The sequence below is a fragment of the Lycium barbarum genome, chromosome 12 (assembly GCF_019175385.1).
Source record: "Lycium barbarum isolate Lr01 chromosome 12, ASM1917538v2, whole genome shotgun sequence".
In the NCBI taxonomy this organism is placed as follows: domain Eukaryota; kingdom Viridiplantae; phylum Streptophyta; class Magnoliopsida; order Solanales; family Solanaceae; genus Lycium; species Lycium barbarum.
Window position 1 is genome coordinate 75,478,616 of NC_083348.1, and position 21,626 is coordinate 75,500,241.

The 21,626-nt window shown below is 33.3% G+C and overlaps 1 protein-coding gene and 1 pseudogene across 2 annotated transcripts; both read right to left on the minus strand.

The window, feature by feature from the left end:
• Nucleotides 1-10,599: 10,599 nt before the first annotated feature.
• LOC132622052 (protein PHLOEM PROTEIN 2-LIKE A9-like) lies at nucleotides 10,600-12,890 on the minus strand. Of its 2 annotated transcripts, none has more exons than XM_060336567.1 (4): nucleotides 12,678-12,890; nucleotides 12,334-12,410; nucleotides 12,006-12,221; nucleotides 10,600-11,355 (listed from the first exon to the last, which is right to left on the minus strand). In XM_060336567.1, the coding sequence occupies exons 1-4, from the start codon at nucleotides 12,729-12,731 to the stop codon at nucleotides 11,256-11,258; spliced, it is 447 nt and encodes a 148-aa protein (XP_060192550.1). In that variant the 5' UTR covers nucleotides 12,732-12,890; the 3' UTR covers nucleotides 10,600-11,255. The 2 variants fall into 2 exon arrangements, with proteins under 2 accessions (XP_060192550.1, XP_060192549.1); XM_060336566.1 differs by lacking the exon at nucleotides 12,678-12,890 and adding an exon at nucleotides 12,550-12,677 and having other exon boundaries at nucleotides 10,615-11,355.
• A 2,837-nt stretch (nucleotides 12,891-15,727) lies between these two features.
• Nucleotides 15,728-19,692, minus strand: LOC132624452 (uncharacterized; annotated as a pseudogene).
• Between the last annotated feature and the right edge of the window lie 1,934 nt (nucleotides 19,693-21,626).

Sequence of the window (21,626 nt, forward strand, 5' to 3'; positions counted from 1 at the left end):
AATACAAATTAAATGCACAAAATAAGGAGCAAATATAATTAAATGGGCTCAGCCCATTTTCTAGGACTGCTGCGATCTGCTGCTGTTGGGCTTTGGCCTAGTAATCTTTTTTTTTTATAGATTGCTGCAGATGGGCTGGACACGAGAGAGGTTATGTTGGTCTTTAGCCCAACACCGAATGCGGAAGGAGACGAGTCCCTTGGACTCGTATGCGATGGTCATGCATGAAAATGAAAAGAAAGGATTAGTATTTAATCAATGAATAAGGTTAAACACATAAAATATAAGCTCAAAACAGATCAGTAGATTATGTATATACTGTGTATATTTAAGTATACCTCATGTATACACATTCTTAAGGATGTATAGAAGGTTAATATTGGAAAGCTTTCGCCCCCGTCTTCCTGATGTTGCTCAAGTTCCAAGGGATTTCATGAATCTCAGGCATGGATAACACCGGGGAGGGTTCAAGCTTGATCCATAATGACCAATCTAACCTCCTCATTAACGTGCTTAAACGAAAGTATACTAATATATACATTCATATACATAACTCTGCTACAGCATACTTGTAGTACATAAACGAACAACACTTAGACATGGCAGAATCGAACAGTATACATTTGCTTAGACTAACTCCATGGGATATAAGACATGGCAAGGCAACTCAAATAGTCATATTAATTCTTTATTCCTACTCTCGGTTCAACAAGGCAGAACAGTTAAATTTTACATTCCAAGAGACAAATTACTTGCACTATAATTTTTATAATTATTCACAACAGACACAAATAATTCGCTGCTATGTCCATCTCATGCTAGGATAAAAAGAAGAAAGGAACTGAAATATGCTTCTTAAATTAAAAGCCAAACTGAACTCCTATTTAAAACCCGAAAGAGCAGATCACTGAACCAAACCAATGCGCACTTAGTCTATTAAGTTTGCTTGACTCAGACGTGAAGGGAATAAAGAAAATGAATAGCAAAAAACAAGAAGATCGTATATGAAAACAGAAAGCCACCTTATAACAGAACTAATCCTATGAATTTGAAATAAACAACTGAATCGAAATGAAGCTAAACCGAAGAAGGAACTCAGTTATCAAATTCAAACAACATTAAGACTGAACGAATCTCACTGAACTTATTAAAACATCAGAATAGGAAAATGACACAGATCAATGAACAGAATCACAGAGGAAGAATAATGTGCAAAGGAAAATCCAGAAAGCATACCAGGAAACATTCACATCTGGGCTTCATTATGCAATAACTGCTGATTCATGACACACATATGACATATAAAACATGATTAACCATAACAGGATATTCGACATATGCTTAAACATGGATAAACTTAGGCTAGGATAACATAGAAACATACTTTGACTAGGCTAAGCTAAACAAAGATCCAATCATCCTTAACTGTAAAATAACTCATCGTATACAGCTTCATTGGGTTAAACTAACTTAAGCAGGCTAGGCAATTCAATTACTAAGCAAAACAGGAGGGTCTTTCTCCTTCGACTATGATCACAGTTTCAACAACCAAATCAAGTAATGTATATCATCTTTATTAAAACAGATCAGGCTAAACATAGTACAGTTCTTCAACAAATGAAATAATGAACCTGCATTGGCATAGCAACTAGTCGCGGCTAACCATATAAACAACCAATGATGAATAAGAACCAAGACATTTAAGCATGCTTAGCTAAATAAGGTCAATATATTTAAGATTTAAATAGCAAGGCTTAGACCATGTTGAACTAACTTAACATATCAGGCAAGCTTAATCATCCTACATAAGAACATTATTGACTTGATTTAGCATGTTTAATAACTAGGTAAATTATTTCACATAATCCTATTCCTTTTAACTAAGTCAAACTGAACACGAGTATGATTCATACACAGAACCCGACTATCCTAACACATATACAGATATTTAAACTAAATGCACAAATCACATAGAAGCAGTAAAATGAACTAACACAGAACAAATAAACCCTAAATAAAATAAAAAGACACAAAAAGGGAAAGGAGAATCACCTGCTTCGGGTGCAGCGAAGTGAGGCTTCGAATCTCCGATCTGCCCCGAAATACCACAAACTCCTGAGTTGGTATCACTCGGATCCAAAACAGCGAAAAGAGAAAAAATGTTTAGTATTTTTTTGAATCGATATTAAGCGATATTGTGACTGCTAAAAAAAACTAATATTTTGTAGGGTATTTTTTGGGCGGCTGAAGAACTCTAATTTTTAGGGAATTTCCGCGGCTAAAATACTTCCTCTTTTTCTTCCGAAAATGATTATTTATAGGGTATAGATTAGGGTTTTGCTGGGGGTTCTAAAAGGAAAAATTGGGCGGGATTTAAGTTGAATCCTTTTTCAAACACAAAATGTTAGGGTTCTGTCGTCGACAGAAAACCCAGAAGAAGAAGACAACATTCATAAAAACTTCATACTCGAAAAATCAAAAGGGAACAGATAAAGACGGATTTCAACTCACAAATGGCCAAAACCCATTAAGGGTTTCAAATCGAAAATAAAAGAAAGAAGAACAGAAAGAGGGAAGAAAATTACCCTTCATGTTGACCCTGATAGAGAAGGTATGGTGTATTTAATTTCCATTCCCGAATTGACCATGCATAGTCTGTGGGAGGCGAAATAATTCTGCGATTTAGCCATTTTTGTGAGGAGAGAGGGGGGGGGGGGGTGCGGCGCTGAGTGATAAAAACCTAGTTGTTCATTTTTGTTAACAAGCGGGTCGGGTCAGTCATCGGGTTTAATGGACTGGGTCATATTACAATGGGCTGAGTTAAATATTGTTTTGGGCTGGTGGTTTTTTGGGCTGGGTAGTCGGGTAGCAAGTTGGTCTCATAGGATTGGGTTAAAATATGGGCTGGGCATTGATGGACTGGTCCGAAAATAGTTATAAATTGATTGGGGCAGATGGGCTAAAAATATATTTGCTTCTTGTGCTATTTTGGGCTTCTAAATTTTCATAAAAGATCTATTTTAATTAAAAATATTACCTATTATAAAAGTATGTATTTATTAGTGCTCAGATAAAAATAAAATTATAAAACGTAATAATGACCGTGCGATAATATTTTAAGAGTTCAACAGTAAATAAATGCTATTATTTAATTATGCGAAAATAAATGCGATGCGTGTGCATAGGATGGTAAAAAAAATGCTGAAATGATTATAATGCGAATTATAATAATACTGGTAATAATAATAATAACAAAATAATAATAATAATAATAATAATAATAATAATAATAATAATAATAATGACAAGGATAATAGCGGTAGTAGTAATAAAAATAATAACAGCTAGTGACTGCAATAGAATAATGAAAAGCCGGTATTAATAAAAGCTAATAATTATAGTAAATATAAATAATTGTTTCTTAGGTTGCCAAAAATATTAGAAGCGCAAATAGATATTTTGGGGAAGGCGGGACAAAATTGGGTGTGAACAACCTAATTTTCGTTAAATTACTACTACTATTTTACTCTATACTAACCGTAAGTACCTATTATGATTACCTTTTTATCTCAGATGTAACATCAACCATAATAAGTCCAACAGTTATTGAGGAAAATAAAGTTCCACAATGCAAAATATTATACAATATTGAAATTCAAAAGAAAGTAAAACAGAAGAAAAGGAGTATGAAATTATTATATATCTGATATGGTTGGGCATTATTAGTGAAAGTAAATGGGTAGAGGTTCTAGAGTAGAAACTTGTAAGTTACTAAAAGAGAAAGTAAGTATAGAAATAAAAGAGAATAATTATTTGCAGGTTGAAATATATTAAATTAATTTAAGAGAACTGAAAAGTAGGGATATGGAATAACAAGAAATGAGAGAGATTGTTATGACATAAAAGTAGGAAGTGGGCCCAAAAATATAAAATTACATAACCATCTCTGAAAAGGCGGCAAGATGCTCAATATGGTGTGAAATGAAGATTGAAGCGAGTTCCAGCTTTCAGAAAATTGTAAATTAAGCAAATCAATCCTGATCTTTTCATCCAAAAGTGTAAGAGTACATTGCCAACACGCTGAAATACAACAATATTAAAGCAGGAAAAACGTTTAATACCATATATACCCCCAAGTCAGCAAGGAGGACTACGGGAAGCTCCTCAAAGTCTCCCTTACATATTAGTGGATGAAATCAAAAGTGAGTAAAAACAAAGAATTGACCGCAAAAAAGGGAGCATTTGATACGCTAGAAGGAGGGCTCGAACCTCCGACCTTGTGGTTAACAGCACACGCTCTAACTAACTGAGCTATTCCAGCTTGTGTGGTGAAATACTGCTTTCTGGCTAAATTGTTGCATTTCGGTTTGAAATGATCGGACAAACTTCTCTCTCACTGATTAGGAAGTTTATCAAGGCCTAATTTATTTTTACTAAGATTAAGACGGTTAAATCTGAATGCACATCTAAATATTAAGACACGCATTAAGATTTAGATGTTTGAATATCTGAATATATATTTGAATATTAAGATGTGCAATAAGATTTAAATGTCTGAATTTGAATACATAACTGAATACTAAGATGTGTTAATAAATGAATACCAAATAATTAAGACTCTTTGTTGTCTCAACAATATCTAAATATATAAAAAAAAATCTTTATCTAGAAATTAATAAATAAATTACTAAATTAATCTAACCTAATTTATATAATTTTTAAAAAAATATATGGCAGTTGGTTGGTGGTGGTCGTGGATGCCGATTGAGGATTGTGTTGGTGGATGGTGATGGTTATAAGTAGTAACTAATGGTGATGGTCGCTATCATAATGATTAATAGTGGTTGTTGGTGGTAGAAGCTAATAATTGTGGTGGACGCTAGTGATAGCTAATGGTAGTTGTGAATGATGATGGTAATTGGCAATATATAATGGTGGCTGATGGTGGTTATTGCTCAGTATTTAGTGATTGATGGTTGTAATGGTGATTGGTGGTGGTGATTGTAAATGATGGTGGCTGATGGTGGTAAAATCCAGGTGTGGTGATTGTGACTGAGGACATGAGAGGATCTAGGGTCCGGGAGGGTGTATATCGTATACATAAAGTTTTTATTTTTTATTTTTTATGTACATATATAGATTTTGAATACCTTAAACACAAGAGAAAATGTCGGTCTAGCGGTTTAGTGAATTCAGAATTCACCTTGAGATTCCAAGGTCAAATAAAAAACGGTCACTACATTTTTATAGACTCACTTAATGATTAATAATATTGAAACCTTCATTAAAACCAAACAAATGAATCCTAAAAACGTGTTTGGAAAGCAATAGAATTGAATTTGAGCAATAACTGCACTCTTCAATTCTCAAGGAGGTGATGAGAGTTGATAGTAATTTATATGGTATAATAACAAGATATTTTTTCAAATTCTCTTTTAGTTTTCTTTTCAAAATTATATATTATTTTTACACTCTTTCTCTCACATTTTAAACACATTTTAGACCCAGTTGAGGTTGGAGCCCCACATACCTTAAACATATTTGGTTTGGCAAGAGTTGTAACATGCAAGCATTTAAAAGCATGATATTTGATCAATATAATCGTTCATCTTTTGATCAAAGAACGACCTTGAACAAAGCTATGGATAGGAAATTCAACTCTCTCCCATATATGATACAACGTAAATCATCATCGCAAAGCATAAATGAACAACAAATCCTTGTAATTGACCCATATAGTTTCTTGGGATAAACACATTCTTTCGTAGCAGACTGGCCCATTGTAGTTTATTATGTATTTATGACATTATCGCAAATCCTCTACACATTTGTACTGTTGCATTTGTCATTTGAAGGGTCTGAATTTCTAAGTAGCATGGTATGTACATTTCTTTTTCAAAACTGACATGTTCAAAAGTATGTTTAATTTCTTGTTGGTGTTATGTTTAATTTCTTGTTGGTGTTTGTAAACACATAAGTATACACATATATTAATATAAAAAGAAAATAAGAATAAGACAAATACAAATGACATGAGGGATTTGAAAATAAACTTGTGGCAGAGGATCATTCGATGTTAACAACCATTGTTCTCGATAATGGTTGTTAGTATCATTTTTTGTCTAGCCAAAACTAAGAAATGTTCTACCGTAACCAGAAAACTTGGCGATCAACATTTCATTTAATTGATTCTCATGTGTCAAATGGGCGGGTTGGGCTGAAATTGGACCAATCAAAATGGGCTGAGGAAATAAATGAGTTGGGCTAACATTGACCCAAAAGTTACTTGGGCTGAAATGGGTTGGGCTAAAAATGGATTGGGTCATGACCCGCCCAACTTGACCCAGTTTTTTTGAAGGGTCTATTTTCTAGAAAAATATTTTTCGAAAATTATTTTCGCGGATTTTTCGTGAAAATATTTTTGAGGAAAACATTTTCCGTGGTAAATATTTTCGAGAAAAACATTTTTCGTGAAAAATATTTCCCATCATATTAAACATATTTTCGTGAAAATATTTCCCTTCATATTAAACATACCACAAACTTGTAAGATACATGATACAAGAAACGTGTATACATAAAAAAAAAAAAAAAAAAAGTAAATCTCAAGCAATAAACTCAAATTTAAGTAAATCTTAAAAATGGGCTAGAATTGGGCTAGTATTGGGCTAAGATGGAGATCACTTTAAAATGGGCTATGTTGGGTTGGGCTAAAATCAGCCCAATATAAAATTATCTTGAGCCCAACTCATAAAATTTTGGGCGGATTGGGCGGGCCATCAATTTTTGGCCAAATTTGACACCCCTTTCACTATAACCGTTGTGTTTCACAATCATTTGTTCAGGAAGAAACATCATTGTCTTTTACTGTTTCCTCTTCCATTGCCAAGCAATACAACTTTTTAGAATATATATGTGAGATATTACAAAAAAATTGAAGTAAAAAATGCAAGCTCAAATGTTGAATAAAATAAATGGTGTGAGTGACGTGGTAATTGAACTCAGAATAATTGATTATGATTTTAACTTAAACATCAACAAAGGCATAGTACAACCAAATAGTACCAAACTTTCTCGAGAAAAGGAGAGCAAATAATCAACTATGTTATTACATGTGTGAAAAAGAACTAAAAGTTTCCCGCTAAGAGATGGCTTGATAAAAAACCAAACTCATGTATAAGAACATGATTGTAACTCTGCCGTGTTATTCAAAAATAGATAGAGGGATGACAATTAGGAAAAGTAAAAAAACAGAAGCTTAGAGAAAATACACGAAGATGAATCAGACACTAAAAGGGTCACCATGGAAGCAAAATGTCTCAAAATTGGGTGCCCAAAGTTAGACCCAGTTGAGGTTGGAGCCCCACATACCTTAAACATATTTGGTTTGGCAAGAGTTGTAACATGCAAGCATTTAAAAGCATGATATTTGATCAATATAATCGTTCATCTTTTGATCAAAGAACGACCTTGAACAAAGCTATGGATGGGAAATTCAACTCTCTCCCATATATGATACAAAGTAAATCAAATAAGATAAATCATGGAGTAAAAGAATATATTCATCGTAACCAAGATTTGGTAGCAATTGCCGTTTTCCTATTAAATCTCCATTAGTTGAATTAATGTGTCCAATTGTTCTAATTACCAGAACACGAAAATCAAATGGAAACTGTTTATTATCCAATAGTTGAAGTGATATTTTTTTAAGATATTATGGGGTAGATAGATATTTGTTAGTTCATTGCATTAGTGTATTCTAAGAATATACATTTGAAAACTTTTTTCCTGAGGGAGAGTCCTTTTAGTAATAGTTTCTAGCACTTAAAGATTAACCTCCTCAAGACACGTAGGAATATGGTGAATTAAGAATTTCATACGGGTCTACTTATTTACATAAAATTCATTTTTGGCTAACAAAAACAGATTCCAAAAGTAACTTCAGATATTCTGAATTTCTTGCTGTTTACCTAAAATTTACAAGAGTCATATTTAGCATTAAAAGACATGCAAATTTTCTCTCTGATACTGAATAACCAGAACAACTCTCTCAGAGATTATTAATTGTTAAATATTTATAACTAATAATCATGGACATGAAGTGAAGTTGAATATATGTCTTTTTGCAAATTATATATTATTAACTATTGATACATTTAGGTAACATCTCATAATAAAATACGTAGAAATATATATTCAAACAAATCATAAAATTCTTTTGATTGTTTTTCTTTAAAAAATGTATCCTTATCAGTAGTTACGAAGAGCGAGTTAAATTACAACAAGAAAAACTTACTGGGCGATCTCGCGTAGGAGAAGGAAATCACAAGAAACAATTTTCTGATGGTAGAGTCACTAAGCTAGTCCGACATTGTTTAAAATTGGCGGGGCATTGGAATTTGGATTCTCACGATAATCACAAGTGAGAATAGAAGAACGAAAGAGTTATAGTGTTCTGAATAATAAATTTTTATTCAATAATTGGGGGTATAAATTCAGTAGTTGGAAGTTTGCTGAAGGATCACATCCTTTTATCCGAAGAAGCACATCCCTTCATACGAAATCGGGTTGAGTCCGGAGCCAAAATGGCTTATTTTTGCAGCCATTAGACCAAAATAGGCTGACTTTTTTTTTTATACCACAATGGGTATTTCGTTGGTTATCCAACGAAATACCCACACAAGCACTGTTCATAGCTGGATATTTTTGTTGCATTTCGCTACACTTGTAGCGAAATGCAACAAATATTTTTTTTTTTTTTTTTTGCATTTCGTGAATTAATAAACGAAATATGTGTTTTTTTTTTGCATTTCGTGAATAAAAAAACGAAATAAGAAATTATATATATATATATATATATATATATATATATATATATATATATATATATATTGCATTTCGTGTATTAAAAAACGAAATAGGATTAAAAAAAAAATCGTTCATATAAAAACGAAATTGGAAAATATATATATATATATATATATATATATATATATATATATATATATATATATATATATATATATATATATTATTTTTGCATTTCGTTGGTATATCTGCGAAATAGTAAAAAAAAAATTGTATTTCGTTTATTAAAAAACGAAATATGAAAATATTTTTTTTTTGTATTTTTGTATTTCGTTTATATAAAAAAATAGGAAAATAATTTTATTTTCATTTCGTTTATATAAAAACGAAATAGGAATACATATATATATATATTTCATATACCAATGAAATAGGATAAATATATATATATATATATATTTTTTGTATTTCATTTATATAAAAACGAAATAGGAAAATAATTATTTTTTTTCATTTATATACCAATGAAATAGGAATAAATATTGTCCGCATAGATCTCGAAAAAATACGCAAGTTCAAAAAAAAAACGCGTAAAACGGACGTTTGAGCGCAAAATTATGACCATCTAAAGTTTGACGACTTTACAACTAGTTTTTCTCCCTATATTTTTTAGAATTATATTTATATTCAAAATAAAGTTATGTCTTGACTTTACAACTATTTGTTTTTTTGTTTATTAAAAAACGAAATAAGATTTATTTTTATTTCGTTCATCTAAAAACGAAATATGAAAATAATTTTTTTTGTATTTTTTTTATATAAAAAAATAGGAAAATAATTTTATATATAAAAACGAAATAGGAATACATGGTCTGGTCACTACCCAGTGTAATCCCACAATAGTGGGGTCTGGGGAGGGTAAGATGTACGCAGCCTTACCCCTACCTGGGTAGGGAGGCTGTTTCCGATTGACCCTCGGCAACCCTCCTCCTTTATCCGGGCTTGGGACCGGCAATGTGAGCGAGCTCACACAGGCGGAGTTGAAATAGGAATACATATACCAATGAAATAGGATAAATATATATATATTTTTTTTTTGTATTTCATTTATATACCAACGAAATGCAAAAATAATATATATATATATATATATATATATATATATATATATTCCAATTTCGTTTTTATATGAACGAAATTAATTTTTTTTTATCCTATTTCATTTTTTAATACACGAAATGCAATATATATATATATATATATATATATATATATATATATATATATATATATATATATATATATAATTTCTTATTTCGTTTTTTTATTCACGAAATGCAAAAAAAAAAAAAATTGTTGCATTTTGTTTATTAATTCACGAAATGCAACAAAAAAAAATTGTTGCATTTCGTTGATTAACTCACGAAATGCCAAAAAAAAAATATATATTTGTTGCATTTCGCTACAAGTGTAGCGAAATGCAACAAAAAAATCCGGCTATGAACAGTGCTTGTGTGGGTATTTCGTTGGATAACCAACGAAATACCCATTGTGGTATAAAAAAAAAAAAGGCAGCCTATTTTGGTCTAATGGCTGCAAAAATAAGCCATTTTGGCTCCGGACTCAAATCGGGTTTGGGATAGTTGCCAAGCGCATGTTTTTACTATTTATTTTTAAGTGGGAAAATTAAGTTTTTAAGAAGGGGTATTTTAGTAATTTAACTTTCAAGTTAGGGAGTTTATGCTTTTAATATAATATAGACAGCAATGTCTGTTGGGTAAATATTCCACAAATTTCTAAATTAATTTTATCGGAAAAATATTAGAAATGGAAAAATGAATAAAATAAATTCGGTTTAAGAAGATTATCAATCAATCGACCAAATCCAAAGCCGAGCCGAGCAACAAGGACGGCGCAAGGGGAGTCCCTCATCTCAACTCTTTAAGAGCTAAAAGAAGTGCTTCTCTATTTAAGCACACTTATTTTGATTTCCACCACCTGTGTGGGACAAAACTCCTTTCCAAAAAGAACTTTGCTTTAAGAGCCCGTTTGGATTGGCTTATAAGCTGTTTTCAGCTTTTTTGAGTGCTTGGCTGGCCAGCTTAAAGTCATTTTGTGCTTAAAATAAGCTCAAAAAAATAATTGGGCCCATTTGACTTAGCTTATCTAAAGCAGCTTATAAGCTGAAAACAGCTTATAAGCCAAAAAAAATAAGTTAGACTACTCCAACATTTTTTTTAGCTTATAAGCTGCAAACAACTTATAGGCATAAGCCCATCCAAACAGACTCTAAATCTCATTTTCCCTTCATTTCCTTTTTTCCTCCATTTCTCATTCACACCTACTTAGCTAACTTCAACAATAACTTCTTGCAAAAAATAAAGCACAGGCAAAAACTATACAATGTTTTGCACAAACATATATACAAATCCTTTGCTCTCTCAAAGTTACCGTGTGCAGATGTCTCTAGTCTCGTTGTCTTTTAGATTCTTCGTCAACTTCTTTTCCTTTTCTCTGAACTGCATGGCTCTTGCTTGGGCCAAACGACTACACAGTGTAATTTTTGAGTTATCATTAAGTTCAATATATGAGTGTAAGAGATCATATGATTGTGAACCATAGTTTCATTCATGATGCAAGCAATACAAACACAACTACAAATTAAATATATGTAAGAAAACACACTCTTAACAAAATACATGGAACAAAAAGACGACTCTTAACTTGAGCTTCCTCTTTTATTTCACTCCATCAGCTAAATTAGCTTTTCTCTGTCAAGTTTACACAATGAATTTTGAGACTTCCTTTCCACTTTTTGTTCCAAACTTCATACAACCCAAAACAAAGCTTATCATCAGTGTTCCCCTTCCCTTTTGTCATTGTAATAGTTTTTTGTATCATCTTTTTGTCCTTCTCACTTGTCAAATTCACCTTTCTCCATTGAGTGTTATCTCCCCATTTAGCCATAATATAAACCCAGTGGCGGAGTCAGGAAATTTATTAAGGGGTGTCAATTTTTTTTTTTAAAAGGCCAATAACGAAAGTAAAAAAAATAAGCATGTCATCAACTGGGATCGAACACACAACCTTGTTAACCTAAACCTCTGACACCCCTCAACCACTCGGCTAAGCCCTCAACTTATTACAAGAGGTGTCAATAGTAATACATATATGTATAAAATCAGAATTTCACATACCTATACAATGTAATTTTCCGGCGAAGGGGTGTCGCTTGACACCCCTCGGGACCAGGTAGCTCCGCCCCTGTATAAACCGGTGAATCATTCCAACCGAACGCATCAGTCATCAGTGACATTGTAAAGCCAATGTCGTATGATTTCTTTTCTACAATATTGTCAATGCAACCAGTTACCTCCAGCCAATTTACTTGTATAAGTTCTGCACCATCATTTCTGTAATTCAAATATATTTAAAAACAATGTTAGCTCAAACTACAAATTAAATAAGTAGTAGTAACACGTTTAATATGATAAACTTAATTAGATTTGATATGCCCAATCTTACTCGTATTTGGGTAACCTCCAAAAGCGCTCATCGTTTCCCCAAACAATATTAAGAGCTTTGGGATATACTATATAACCCTGCAAGCAACAAAAAAAAATTATTATTTGTCAAAGATCTTCATAAAAAAAAAAACATAAACTAAGCATAATGCAAGAAGCAGAGTAATGGGAGAAATAAGAATTGCATATTGGAAGAAATGCATGAAATTTCCTGAACCTTTTTTGTTTTACAGAATGTGTGATTGCCTTGATAGTGACATTTTGAAGCCATTTGATATATAAGTTGAACTCACAAAATTACAAAGAATGTAGAGATTTGAGTGTCTTATAATAATTTGGCCTTACAACAACCAGATATATATAGATATGAAATTTCATGCAACTTCCAACTGCATGCATGCACTCGCCAAAAGGAGCAAAGGGAATCAAGTCACACGGAAGAGGCCTTTGATTAAGAATACCACCAAACAGGACAGAAATGCCTGAAATTCAATCATGTGAAACTTCACATACAACATATTTTGATGTTTGTCGAAACTGGCCGGTGCAAATTAAACAATTTTAAAAGATTGACTACAGGTTAAATGATAGTGGTATTCAGATATGCTACCCGTAGAATATGTTTTAATTATCCCTTATTGGCTTACTCGGTGCTAATCTAACTAATCGAACCAGGACCGACAAAAAAAGTTAAGAATATATACACTCCGTGCAATAAGTTGTCAAAAATTGAAGCGAATATTGGTTAGAACCGCTCTTTGTTTTTGTACTAGAGATTGTGTCCAAATTGCTTAAAAATATTCTACCCACTACAAAGTGCCTTTGTACTATATTCTCACGCGGTTAGTATCATATTAGTTCAGATCTTCCACTTTTAGATCTCTTTCCCATTGCTTTTTTAATCAACTATCCCTTCATCCTAGTCAGCCCAAATTAATTACCTCGAGCGGAGTCACACTTTCTAAGTTCTAGAAAAAAGTTGCAAGTTGTAGTCTAATTGACTTTTCTTAATCTTATAAGAATGGTTTCTTAATTCACTTTTTTCCTGTAATTAAGTTTCCTATGCAACCTTTCACCTGGAAGATTTGATCAGTTGATTCTGTTTTTCTTTTTTCTTTCTCTTTTATGTAATTAAGCACGTCATATTTGGTGATAAGGAGGCAAATTAAATAATCAATTAATGACTAAGCCGACAGAAAGCATATAAGTGAAGGGCCCAAGTTGGACCAAATTAAAGGGTCAAAATTCCTCTTATATAAAGGTAGCATATATACATTTCAAAGCAAGTGTGATAGTTGAATGAGTAGAAGAACAATAGAGTAGTGGCTTAAAGATGACGGCTCGACTAATTCTAGAGAACACAGATAATTAACAACGACGCGCATTGTTACTTCAACTCATTTTCGGAAAAGCATATTTCAAATTTTGGACGAATTTGCTATTTAACAAGGCAAAATGAAAAGTTACTTATCTAAGTTACTTCCCTATGTGCAGAGGCAAGCAAAGTTGATGCTAATTTGTTATTTGACAAATTGACATAAACACTGAGTACATTGTTTACCCCGAATTTCGGTAACAATTGAATTTGTAAGTGAGATATAGGATATGCGGATGAATTTTAATCTACTTTTGGTTGATGTGAAATATGTATGGGTTCGTATGCTATAATATGTATGTATGGATATATATGCTAATGCCTTGAATAAATATGTTGATATTGGTGATTGAGCTATATATATATATATATGGCAATATATTGTATTGAGTGGATGAACAAGCCAAAGTATACTTCAAATCCGGACTAGAATGAGAGGGAGAGAGAGAGCTTCAATATATTTATCTATTACAATGTTCTAGATCTCAAAAACCAACCCCTAAAAGTAGGGAAATGTCCTCTATTTATAGGTTTGCTTCATGGGCCTTGAATACAATACAAAGCATTTTAAAATAAAGAAACCCTAAAAGGATAAGGTAGTATCGTACGGTCTGACACCCGTACGGTTGTCAGTACAAAATGACAGAACGGTCTTAACGCGTGGCAGCACCGCAACTGGTAAACCGGACCAACGGCCACGATAAGTTCGGACACAGAGAAACCGGACTAACGGCCACGTAAACTTGACTTGGAGAAATCAGACTAACGGCCATGTTGAGTTTGGTTCGGTGACGCCGGATCAACAAATACACTTCTCTCATCTCGAGTCAGTCGCCTTCGGTGCAATCCCCCCGATCTGAAGAAAAGACCGAATATACTCGTGTTCATTTGGTCCTACCCTCGGCCCCCGGTCTCACCGATCTTGCATATACCCGGTTTTTACCGTATACATACATGCTTGCCTCCATATTTCTATTATTTCTTTATTTTTTTCTCAAATATATACTAATATGTTCCTTTCACACTCCTTAATTTTCCATTTCTAATATATGACGAACACTTGTTAAAAACAATATCATATTTTACAAGTTTTGCTTTCTATTCATGAGTATAAGTATTATTTTGAAAATAATATTTTCTAAACTCATATGTATATTTTTGTTATTTAAAAATATATCAAATCATAATTTCATATTATATTCACATGAGTTGGAACTTGGAAAATACAGACCATCCTTTATGGTATTAATTACCAATTTAAAATAACTTAATATATTTTTTAAAATGTGTATTTGAATATCTAGTAATAATTAATGTTTAATACACAGTATTTCTTATATATATACATAGTCGTCACACATTAAAGTTTCTTTACTTGTTTGTCTAGGAAAAAAAAGTTTATTTCATTTTTTTGTGATTAACTTTTATGTTGAAATAAAGAATAGAATGTGTAATTGTATTTATACAACCAAATATAACGCCGAAACTTACATTATAATTATGTTATAACAAACAAACAAACAAGTCTTTCTTATTACAATCCTTAATGGTTGCTCAGTCTAATAATTACACAGTGATTTCCAAACACCCTAACTTCTGATATGTGTTCCTTGAATAATCATGAATCTTTTGCGTTTTACTTTCTGATCATTTTTTTCAGAACCATTTAACAATAACATACCCAATGATATCCCGCAGTATGAGATCTGGGGAGGATAAAGTATACCAGACCTTACCCCCATTAAGTCTACCATATTTCATATATAAGAAAAATAGTTGTAAGATGTATTAACAAATCCACCTAAAGGAAAGAATTATCGTCAATTTGAACTCTTCGTTAAACATAGTCAACTTTAATTTCAACATGTGATAGAGCTCATACTAGTTATCACTGATCCTCTTTGTTCTCGCCCTTTTATTTTGTGGAGAGAGGGATAAATGCTACTATCGACCTTCCCCAACCACCTCCACACCCAAAAATTTAAAAGGAAAAAAGAGGAAATGGAATTGCATGGACCTCTTCACGGCTTATTAGGAGTATTTAATAGATGCATTACTCCCAAGGATGTCACATAAAATGGATATCAATGGATATCAATCTATGACTATACCTCAAGAATGCACAATTAATCTTACAGTAGGGAAGGGAGTTTTTTGAGATATCAGAAAAAATACATCTGTTAATATGTTCTCGTTTATACATATTAGACGAATGATAAATGGAGTCCTGATTTTATAGATATATAATGAAGAATGCTTTCCATAAACTGGTAAAGAGCATAAAGAAACTCGAAATTTACTGCTCATTGTGGAGGTTATCACAGCATATTGATCAATTCATTGCTCTAATTCTTGATCGATTGATGCAGCTTCCAGGTCTTCGCTGACTGGTTGGTGCAGCTGCATTGATGAAAAGCAACTTAAACAAAGGGCTCAACAAACGATTGCATCACTATGTACTCACAGCAACATAATGAAGAATGTACGATAACAAAGAATCAATACAAATGTGTCATGACCATCTAAATTGCAGCTCCTACATAGATTTAGTCTATATGCTCATTTTCCAACATTAGCGGTCATAAGCATTTATCAGAGGAAAGACAACTAAAAGAGAATCGAAATTAGCCAAACATTTGGTCGCAGATTTGAGATTATTGGACTTATGTGATACTCCTCCCCACAAAACCAAGTAACATAGTCTCCAATTCATTTCTACCTAACTAAAACAGTCAAACTTTGGAGAAGTAAAAGATACTCACAATTTTTTAACCAAATGACTCGTTGACTCGCATGTTTCGTCATCAAAGCCACAGTCCGAATAACGTTTTAGGTGGTCAGGATGTCATCTCAAAGCAGGTATCATAGTCAGTAGAAACCGCTGTTGTCTAAGGAGCAGCTTTGATATGAACACTTGCTTAGCAACTTTACAGATAATCAAACAGATAAAGCAGGAAAGGCATCTCCCGGTAACTAGTATCAAGAAGAAACATACTGCTGTTGCAACAGAAAATAGGTGGAAGGCACGCAAGGAAGTGTCATTTTCTTAGGGAAGAGAATCATGGTTCCACAATGTTACGTTTTGGAATTTTGCCTTCATCTCCCAGAAACTCGAATCTTCCTCAGACCTTTTTCTTTTCTCATCAGGCATTTTCTTTCCCAAGACACACCCTGAAGAAGCAAGTCGAGATGTTTCAAATAACACAAAGTTAAGAAGATTAAGGTCCTAGTATAAATTCAAACTATAATAATCGTAAGACTTTGGGTGGTGGAAGAGTGATATAGGTAGGTTTACCACGAAGTTCAAGAAAGAAAAAAGGAAAAAGATGATATCATTGAAAACAGCAACACATGCGGTGATACATATTTTAAAAGTGCATGTCACAGAATTGAAGTATCGAAATTGGAGTGGGGAGAGTACATCCTTTAAATGGTCCTAAATTATTACTTCCTGCCCACCAATACAAAAGCTGTAAGATAACGGATTAAAGGGCAGCCCAGTGCACTCAGCTTCCGTTATGCGCAGGGTCCGGAGAAGGGCTGGACCAGAAGGGTATATAGTAACTTTACCAGTTACTCCAAGACTCCCTTTCCTGTAAGATAACAGACAATCATTCAACAGACATAGGAATATATCTTAAGTTCATCTGGACATTTTCCTTCCACAAAACTGTTCTAAGATTGACCAAAGTGTCTAATGAAACCAGAAGCTTAACCATAAGTTCTGTTAAATCATCAAAAGTTGGAAGGTAAACTACAACCCATGTAAACTAGCTAGGATCAACTCTCGAAAGATGAAACAAGCAAATAGCTCACCATGCTATTTATTCCTCTCCCCCTCGCCCCTCCCTCAACCCCCACAACCCCAAATAAGGAAAAGAAAATCAAGCAATTATGATCCTAGTTAGGGCTGTTCACGGTTTTGGTTAAAACCAAAACCAAACCGAAAATTTAACCAAACTGAATAAAAAAATCGACATTTGGTTTGGTTTGGTTTGATTTGGTTTTAAATTTTAAAAACCGATAATATTTGGTTTGGTTATGGTTCTATTAAAAAATAACCGAACCAAACCGATAAATTATATACATAAATTTTATAATTATTTATATGTATAATATTAGTTTTTCATAAATAATTATAAATATTTTATACCTTTTAATCATTAATTTGATTTTTGGTTTACTTATTTCACATAATTGTTTAAGGCCCATGTTTTTAAGAATATGCCCAAGCCCATGTCTTTAATTCTTTTAACTCTTTAAGTGTTAAGTGTAAACCCACTAACAGAAGCTCACGTTAGAGTCTAATATCTTTAACTTAAATTTTTAGCCTTTCTTTGTCAACCATTTGATTTTAGGCTGTTTCTTCTTCTTCTTTTTTCGAATTTATACTTTTCTTTTTCCTTGTCTAAATGGGTCCTAAACTTCTAATATTTTTCATATGAAAAGGACAGAGGTTGTAGATTTGGAGGTTCCTATAGAAGATACTTCAGTAACATCAGCATTTGCTGCAACTCAACCACATAGTATCGCCCTAATACTTCTTCCGTGGGTAATCTTCCTAAAAAACAGAAAAGAACAACTCCTTGTAGTCGAGACCCTAGCCTTGGGGATAATGATAGAAAAACATCTGAAGTTTGAGATCATTACACAAAGTTTTTTTAATAAAATGGGAGAATTGAGGGCAAAATGCAAGTATTGCCCGATCATTACACAAAGTTTTTTTATTTCATATATTTTCATTTTAATTTTAGGTAGTCTTTATGTTTAATTAATATGTATGTTTGTAGCAACAACTAAAATCTCCTATGCTCTACTTTATTTCCATTTTCAACTTTTTAATGTTTTACAGATAAGTCTCATGACTACTAGTCATAAACCAAAAAATCGAACCAAACCGACAATAACCAAACCGGTGGTTATTATTTTATTTGGTTTGGTTATGGTTTTAGACATTTAAAAACCGACTAAATTGATTTGGTTATGGTTTTAATCAATAACCGACCCAAATCGAACCATGAACACCCCTAATCCTAGTTGCAGGTGTGAGAATTCAATAGCATGCCATATATACAGGATTTCACTGTGATTACATGGCATTAGACTCTGCCACCTCAACAGCTAGCTTGTGGCATGTGATTCTCATAAAGTTCATAGCAATTGGTTTAGAGCCATCCAGTAACTATGCCTCGTAAACAATTATGCTGGATGGGCAATAATATCAACATATCAGTGTTTCCCCAATACCATAGCTTATAAAGCAAATTTGTATTGGTACCAAGTCAACAAAGTAGTAATGGATGGTTATTATCCAAGAAGTAAGTATCCCTTCCTTATTTTCCAACGGCACCTTAACTTGTTCTCAACTGGTAACTAAGCATGCACATCTAAACATCTAAACTCGTTCCCACTGTATCTCATGGACACCTGACACTGACGTGGCACATACATTTTGGAGGTTTCTAGATGATTATTTTGTAAAGTTGGAGTGTTCAATTGAAACATTGGAGACGAGTTGAGTTGTCTAGATGATCATTTTGTAAAGTTGGAGTGTTCAATTGACACATTGAAAATGAGTTAAGGTGTCTAGATGATCATTTTGTAAGTTAGAGTGTTCAGGCCAAGTATAAAAATGTCTATCTACTTATTATGCCTTTTCTAACCATACTCTTTGCTCAATTTTTAATTTTAAAAGGCAAGCCAGTCCTGACAGCACTGTTATTTTTTGAAGAATAAAAAGAAGAGAAATTACCATAATATCCATGAGGAATAGCAACAGTAGATCCCTTAAGCTTCGTTCCTCTAAAATGAGCTTCCTCCACACTTAACCCATCAACAATCACACCTTCATTTCATTCACAAATTCAAACACCAATTAACCAAAAGACTGTGTTACACCCCGTAGTTTCGTACGTTAAAGATTTATAAGTGTTGGATGTTTTAAGTCTGGATACTTGAGTTACTTTCAAGGATATACGAGAACATGTGCACCAATTTTTTTGGTTATGAGGGTTTAAGTTCATATAGTAAGCTATGGGAGGATTGGAGAGCAAGTTATTTAGGGGAATTAAGTTTTTGGAATTTTGGAGAAAAATATGAGGGGCAATTTTGGCCCAAATTTGAGGAAGAATATCTTTTAGTATATGAGGAGTTTTGAAGCAAAGCAAAGCCTAAATTGAAGTTCATGGAGACTAGTTTCGAACGCAACAAATCGCACATCGATACGACGTCGGAGTAGAGAATTATGGACGTTACAAGTTAGGCGGGCAGAGCAGGGGACTGCACTGCGCGAACACACAGTGTCGCGCGCTGCTACAGTGCCACCGACTTAAATCCACTATATAAGGGCTAAAATCCATCTTTTTCTCCATAATAAACTTCCCAAATACTCTAGAAAGCTCAGCCAACATAGGAGAGCTTATATACACCACAAAGTGAGGATTTTACATAATTTTTAAGTGACGGAGTATTAAACGAGGTCTGAGTAACGTGTAGTCGCGATTATAGTTTTGTTTTGTGTTGAAGTTGACTTGGATTCAAGTAAACATTGAAGATTTTTCTATTCTAGAAAAAGTAAGATATGAATCTCTTTTTATTAATATTGATTCAGGAATATTTACGAGAATAAGCGTTATAATTATTGTGTTGGTATGGTTGGCGTATGGATTGAGGTTTGAAGAAAGTTTTGGATGAAATTGTGCATATTTATCTTGTAGAATCTTGATGATATTGTTTTTGATGTTGGTATGGTTGTTGTTGTTGTTGGTTGTTGTTATTGTGATTTCGGGCTAGACATATATACAGGGGAGATGCTGCCCGAATTTCGGCAGATTCTAAATGAATTCGAATTAAAGGCTTAAGACGAACATGTGAGGATGAGTCTAATAATAGTGTGAATTGTTTTATATGTATATTACGGGATTGCGAACGATCTTAAGTAAATTTCAAGACAAGAAGTAAGTTGAAAAGTCGAGAAATAAGCCTCCAGATATGTTAAGGCTAGTCCCTTTCTTTCTAAAGGAATGATCATTTTGTTATAAACCTTTGTGTCATACCCATAATATCCTTGGTTCCATAAATGCTGAGAGTCCACGAATCTAATGATCCTTATGATGTTATTGAGCTTCTAAAGGCATGATTCTTTTCCTACCAACCCATGCATGAATTCCATAAAAATCCTCATTTCCAAGAATGTTAGAGACTCATGGCTCTTAAAGTTTTTATGATGCTAAAGATGAATATTTTTTTTATGATAACCACGACGATGATTAGGAGGGATTTATTTATCAAAGCTCCAAGGCATACGGATTTCATGTTATTATGAGATGATTGAGCTTACTTTACAATTTCTTAATTTTGGGTAATCTCACCTTATGACCCTTGTTCCTTCAAGGTGGGATAAACGATGATGATTGATCCATAATATAATCGGAGGCTACCGACCTTACGTCACTCCGATATAGTTGTGGCTTTTGATTGGGCTCTCATACATGCTTTATATATATGTATGTATTTTCTCACACCGCGTCGCACTATAGTCGGCCGGGCATGGCACGTAGATGTGCACACCACTGCAGTGGGCATGTTATGATATCGCCCCGGACGCGGGAGGTCCGGACTCGGGCTAATGATGATAACACCGAGCCCTAATGACCGGGCATGATACTATATATATGACACCGAGCCGTAATGGCCGGGCATGGTACTATATATATGTATAAAAAATGTTTTTTTTAAGTTAAGCATGCATGACATCCGCCTCAAGAGGCATCCAAACGTACAGGTTATCTCTCTCTTATTTCATGTTACACTTCATATCTCTATTATATTGTTATTCATGCCTTACATACTCAGTACATTATTCGTACTGACGTCCCTTCTTGTGGACGTTGTGTTCATGCCCGCAGGTTTAGGTAGTC

What these genes read in the sequence shown, in the direction of transcription:
- LOC132622052 (XM_060336567.1), bottom strand. Translation starts at nt 12,731, where the DNA reads ATGCATGCAGTTGGAAGTTGCATGAAATTTCATATCTATATATATCTG. An exon ending in TCTATATATATCTGGTTGTT is followed by an intron (nt 12,411 to 12,677) that starts GTAAGGCCAAAT and finishes TGTTGCTTGCAG; the next exon opens with GGTTATATAGTATATCCCAA. An exon ending in CGGAAAATTACATTGTATAG is followed by an intron (nt 11,356 to 12,005) that starts GTATGTGAAATT and finishes TACACTGTGTAG; the next exon opens with TCGTTTGGCCCAAGCAAGAG.